General features: G+C 40.3%; 1 protein-coding gene across 1 annotated transcript; it reads right to left on the bottom strand.

Moving 5' to 3' along the window:
- Window positions 1-473: 473 nt before the first annotated feature.
- LOC107287788 (protein ATP6V1FNB) lies at window positions 474-6,142 on the bottom strand. Its single transcript, XM_015816336.1, has 2 exons — window positions 5,647-6,142; window positions 474-669 (listed from the first exon to the last, which is right to left on the bottom strand). Exons 1-2 carry the CDS (start codon window positions 6,083-6,085, stop codon window positions 551-553), a joined length of 558 nt encoding a protein of 185 aa, XP_015671822.1. The 5' UTR covers window positions 6,086-6,142; the 3' UTR covers window positions 474-550.
- Window positions 6,143-6,557: the final 415 nt, after the last annotated feature.

Below are 6,557 nucleotides of genomic sequence, written 5' to 3'. Positions count from 1 at the left end.
TCACCCTTCAGCTTGCTCAGGCCTTTCAATCTTGACCTCTGGGGCTCATAGAGTAGAGCTCAAGTAGTTTACAGATTCTGCCAATTCTCTTCCCTGATTTCTTCATCCACCCCCCAGTCCTCTTTTGGCTCTGATGGGGACTGGACCCTGGATGATTTAAGCTCTTTCCTTTCCTTTGTAAATGATTGTCTTGTCAACTTGCAGAACATAATCCTGACATTATCCTGACATTGACAATGTTTCCCTAGTTTCATAAAGACAATAGAAACTGCAACTGAAAAACTCATTATGGGGGGGGGGGTTCCTGTGCATATGTTTTGTTTATTCGTTTCTTTGTTTCTTCATACATTTAAAAAAACCCTCTATTTTCTGCCCTTGGTATTTGAAAGGTTGACCTGGAGAACGTGATTCATTTGGACCTCGCTGGTTTAAATAGGTTGACCCTAAGTATGATTAAATCTGGATCCAGTTTGTGTAGGGCTTCTGATTTAATATCACAGCAAGCATATAGCAACACAGTGGAACATTTTTTCTTTTTTTCAGCCAGTATTCATGCTAATTTGTCAGTTTTGGATGGAGTATAGAAGATCCCATTTTTGAAGTAGAAAGTACCCTTTACAATGCAAGATTTTTTGTGAACTGGTGTCCTGATGTCCTTAATGGTGTCTCCTGAAATAAAGGTGAAGTTGAGATATATTAACAAGTCAAATAGGGGTAGTCGTAGTTAATATTTTACGCTTTTTTAAATTAAAAACAAGATGGGCATGCAAATATTAAAAGAAAAAGCAGGTCCTTCAAAGCAGAATAAAAAGGTTATCGCTGTATACAGTATCAATCTTCTTTAAGGTTAGCATCTGTCCATGTGGCTGGGGAGGCCAAGGGGTTCAAATCAAAAGAAGCAGCTTTATGGCGTTGCAGTGGAAGCCCCGCCCCCCTTTTTACATGAAAGAAGCTGGAACCGGCAAGTACCACCATTATGGATCTTCACAGGCAGCAAGGGAGGGGAGGGGCTTAACATCAGCAAGATGGCAGGCACCAGGCTATAACCAATAGTCATCAGAAGGTACACTGGAAAACTAATAAAAAACTAGCAATTAATCCCACATCTACTAAGCAAGGATGATCTAGTTGCTTGGCAGTACTCAGAAGCTTGCTATTTTATTTTGTTATGCATTAACTTATACACACTGATGGCTTTTGGTACAACAGCGATAGATAGATAGATAGATAGATAGATAGATAGATAGATAGATAGATAGATAGATAGATAGATAGATAGATAGATAGATAGATAGATAGATAGATCGATCGATCGATCGATCGATCGATAGATAGATAGATAGATAGATAGATAGATCGATCGATCGATCGATCGATCGATCGATCGATAGATAGATAGATAGATAGATAGATAGATAGATAGATAGATAGATAGATAGATAGATAAGGTTTCTTCTTAATGTTTGCTGAGGTATGTTTGAATATAAAGCACCAACCACCACATCTGTACATAACATAACGCCCTAGCCACAGCTTCCTTGGAAAGGTACGTTCTTGAATAATTTTAAAAAGAATTCCAACTGACAAATGACGCAATGTTCAGATCCCTCAGGCAACAAACACAATTCATCATCTGGTAAGGCAAGATAACAATAGACATGTCATCCATTTCCTGACATGATGAAATCTGCACCAGGGATTTATTTGCCCTGAAAGACAGATTGCTTGTGAGATCATCACCTATAGCTTCAAAGAGTGATGACCTATTCTGCTCAAAGCTCCAGTACAGACATCTGTGCATGCTTACAATTAGCAAGTAACCATGGTTTCCTCTCATCTGACAAGGAAGAGGAATCCTGTTTTGTTGGTTGCTCAATTTGAATATGTTTGAATTGCCTAAGGATCTACTGTTTTATAGCTCCCGCTGAGCAAAATATAGTTTGTAAAACAATAATGCACAAAACAACCCATTATGAAGAACAGAACTTATATAAGGCATAAGATAGTTACAATTTGAAGAGAAACCAAAAGAAAGGGTGAGTGAATAAAATAAAAAGCATTTGTGGAAGAAAACTCAATGTCCATTCTATAACAGCAACACACCATGCAGAAATTCATTTTTTCTTGCATTTTCAGACAGAAATCTTTATATTTAGAGCTGTAGGGACTGCAATTGTAGTTATCAAGGTAAACTTGTCTGAATAATGTTGAGCAGAAATCCACTTGTTAAATGACATAATGTCCAGTTTCCATTGTAAAACAGCCATGATTCATTAGCTGACAAGAAAAGATAAAGATAAACATGTCATCAGCTTCCTGACATGATAAAACAGATGTATACTTAGGCCTTACAACTCCATTGAAGGTACTGGAACTTTATTCAGATTCCATCATTAAAAATGAATTTATGGTGAGTGGTTAGCTGAGCAAGTATAATTCTTTCTCTTAGCAATGCCAAATTGGCCAGCAAATCTCAAATTGAACAAGTCTATAAACAACTTCAGAAGGATATGATGTGTGGGTTCCCAGACCTTCCGTACACAACCAATTGCTTTCCAGGTATTCCAGGAATTCTCAGTTGAGATTTCTGTCAGTTGTAAACTCAAGACATCTGGGGAGCATCAGCTAAGGGAAGATCTAGATCAGGATTTTCTTATCTTAGCAACTTTAAGATGTTGGACTTTAAGATGTTGGACTTCAACTTCCAAAATTTCCTAGTCAGCTGGGAAATTCTGGGAATTGGAGTCATCTTAAAGTTGGTAACATTGAGAAACCCTGGTCTAGACCAACTTAACTTTATGGAAAAAAATTATGGTCAAAAAACAAACAACATATTTACACTACTTTATTTATTTTAGCAATATATAAAGCTACCTGACTGCAGTAGTGGTGGTCATGCCACCATTACCCCACACATAGAGCTGTTCTGATTTCTGTCTATAAGCTAGCAAAATGACTCCAAATTACAATAAAGTGAAGTTCAGAAGATAAATAAGCAAATGTATTAGTACTTTGACCAGATCCATGGGCAAAGTAGTTGTTTTGTATTTATCTATATGTCTTTATAATGCCAACCTCTTTAAATCATAGTCCTAAAACCCCTGGAAATTATCAAATTAGGAAAAGATTTGCCTGAGGCATATTTAAGGAATGTAGGCCCAATGCAAAAAAATTAGGTTTGGAATTCCCACCCCTTACTTAAGACCTAAATTAACACCGAAGATGGACTCTTATAAAACAAAATGCTAACACTGATCATTCAAAATAGAATTCCATTAAATCTAGAAGGGACACTAGGTCAAAAATTAACACAGTATTAATTCAACAACAAATTTCTTCTTCAGAGTGAGGGAGATGTACATTTCTTGACAGAGAAAGAAATTAATTTTATTCTAAAATGAGATTTTGTTTTTTTTCCTCCATACTTCTATTGCCTCCATTTCAATGACCAAAAAACCCATCATATGAGAATAATCATACTTCCTGAAGTAATATCTTAGCATCTACATTTTCCCATGTGCTGTTTCCCATCCTTTAGGCCAGTTAGCATTATCTTAACCCTGCTCCCAATCATAATAAATCTCAAGAATCTTTGTTGAGACACTTCACTTCAAAAGCTTTGTCCAAGTCTACACCCACAGTGTTGACCACTTGCTGGCACTCCTGACCGCCATTCTCCCCTGGAGGAAGCAAATAGGATTGGGAGGACGGTATTTCTGGAGTGCTACTCTTGCAGGGATCACTAATAGTGGATCCCTTGAAAAGAAGACCTGGGAAGCCCAGCAGGAGACCTCCCAGCCTCACCTAGATCCTAACAGGTGGAAGAGTGGGAGGGAGGGGGTAGCAGTGCAACTGGGCTTTGGCTAGCACTGGGTAGGCTGGTGGCAGCCACAGGGCAAGGGCAACCACTAAAATATCCTAGGAGAGGAAGACATTAATGAAGAGTGAGGTTTTACAACTACATGCACCTCCAAGTAACAAAACAACTATAGATACACAGTCTTCAAGCCTGCAGAGACCAGTTCTCTGCAGCTCTCTGTAGTCCAGTCAACTTTTCAAAAGCAGTTTTCCTTGCAGTTCATGTCCCCATCACAGTAACTGATGGTTTTCTGCACACCCCTAGTTATGAATGTGCACTCTTTTTGGCATTCTGTTTTAAATGGAATCTTTTGCTTTGATGTCTTAGATAAGCTAGCTAATGTTTTAGCAAAAAATATCATTATGTCCCTGGGCAAAATGTAGTGATGCAGCTTTGCCTTTACAATCAGTTTCAGTTAAGCAGCAAACCTTTCCATGACCCACACAGCCTGTTTCTTTCCTTCTCCTCCTCCTACACACTTTTTATTTTATATATACACAACTGGGTCTATCTTCTCCTCTTTCCCTCCCCTTCTAACTATATGTGAGATTTCTGGATTTTTTTTATTAACACTCCCAGATTTGGAAAGCAAAACTCCAGGCGAATTAGAAGGGTGGTCTGTATTTTTATTTATTAGGTAGATTTATATGCTGCCTTTGATTCAGGCACAGTCCAATGCTGGTAAGCTGAGATTTCGAATCCTGATAAGACAGGAGAATGAAGCAAACATGAAGGAAGAGGAAAAAGAAGAAAGAAGGAGGGTCAGTGAGGTAGAGGGCAACTTTTTTACAAATCCTGATGGTGGTGTAGTAGGAGATGGGTAGCCAGAACAGGAATAACTCAGGGAGGAAGGAATGTGAGGAAGGTTGCATAGGAGATGCCTGCTCTTCTGCACCTAAATGCAGCTAAATATGCTGAGATATACCCTGGCCACTGCATAGAGTTTAATGGCTCTCTATCCACCATTGAGTCAGTGGAAATCAGTACCTACATGAAATTTGCTGCACCCATTATCAATATCTATCGCTATTTTCCCACTATTTCCCACCTCTCTTCTCAGTCCCTATAGTCACTGACTACCTTCCATAGCTGACCAAAATTTTACACACCTTGAGGCTGCCCTTGGATACAGTTGGAATAATGAGGGAAATGCTACTTGAATTCCAGTCTAGCTAAGCTTGGCTAGCTGGTAGGAAATGAGAGGAAGGAGATGGAAGGAAATGAGAGGAAGGGGCTGCTACAAAGAAGAGGGAGTCAAGCTATTTTCCAAGGCGCCTGAAGGCAGGACAAGAAGCAACGGATGGAAACTAATCAAGGAGAGAAGCAACCTAGAACTAAGGAGAAACTTCCTGACAATTAGAACAATTAACCAGTGGAACAACCTGCCTCCAGAAGCGGTGAATGCTCCAACACTGGAAGTTTTGAAGAAGAGACTGGACAGCCATTTGTCTGAAATGGTATAGGGTTTCCTGCCTGAGCAGGGGGTTGGACTCGATGACCTCCAAGGTCCCTTCCAACATCATCATCATTATTATTGTTATTGTTGTTGTTGTTGTTATTATTATTATTATTATTATTATTATTATTATTATTATTATTATTATTATTATTATTATTATTTCATGGGAACAAGCGGGGAAAAGATTCTTTTGTTTAGTAAAGGGGATGTGAAATCTAAGGGACTGTGGTTGTATTGCCATCAATAAACTGGATGCCCTTACAGCATCTCCATATCCTCTCCCATTGGAAGCATCAGAGTGGGGAACCAGCAACTGGGTTCTGCTTACCTAAGCGCCAACCATACTCCCACGAAGACAGCACTGGGTAGCAAAATTTTTCTTCAGGAGACTTCATCATTCTCTCTTTGAGGTACTGCTGCCTCCCTTTGCCTTCATGGGAGAAGCCCTTGTACAGCAGCTGTGTGGTCTCTGGGGTTGGGACCCTCATCTCTGGAAGAGGCTCCTGAAGACTCAGCCCAACCTTCTCTTCTGCTGGCTCCTGCCGGTCCTCCTTTTGGGGAGCTCCTTCTCGATTTCTAGAGCTTGAGTGCTCCTTGGGAAGGTAGATGGCAGGCAGCAAACACTTTTGCCTGGAGATAGCATAATTGGGCGGGCGCTGGGGGTATTTTCGTCCGTATTTTGCCTTCCAGCTGATCCTGCAGAAAACCTCCTTGTTAATCAGTTCCCTCCAGCCATCCTGTTCCTGACTAGTTAGTAGGCCCCTCATAGCCTGCAAGCCAAGCCAAGCGCTGGTGCAGGATTCTTGGAGGTGTTTGGTATAACCTATCACTTCCTGCTTCTGGTGTCCAAGGAAACAGGCACAAAAGGGTCTGTGAAGCCAGGCTCAAATTACAAGCCAATGGTTTGCCTCGTTTTCCCGCTACTGTTGCTAGGCTATTGTTGCATTAAGGCTGTCTGTGCATGGAAGGAGAGAGATGCCAATGGGCCACAGTGCTGATTTTGGTGCAAGAATTGGCCTTAAATCCAACTGACAATATGTGCAGGGGTTGTAAACCAACGTGAAACAACAATCTCTTTGAACATTTATGTGTGTCAATGTGTGCACACGTATTCTATCTGTCTTTCTGTCTGTCTGCCTGCCTCTCTCTCTCTCACACACACACACACACACACCCACACACCCCGTAAGCAATGGATTTGCCATATATATTTTCCTTGGTTTTAAGTTGTATTGGAAC

This window comes from Protobothrops mucrosquamatus, unplaced genomic scaffold (genome assembly GCF_001527695.2).
Source record: "Protobothrops mucrosquamatus isolate PMUCROS unplaced genomic scaffold, P.Mucros_1.0 scaffold428, whole genome shotgun sequence".
NCBI lineage: Eukaryota > Metazoa > Chordata > Lepidosauria > Squamata > Viperidae > Protobothrops > Protobothrops mucrosquamatus.
The sequence above is the reverse complement of the archived record's forward strand: the minus strand, read 5'-3'. Positions and strand labels throughout refer to the sequence as shown.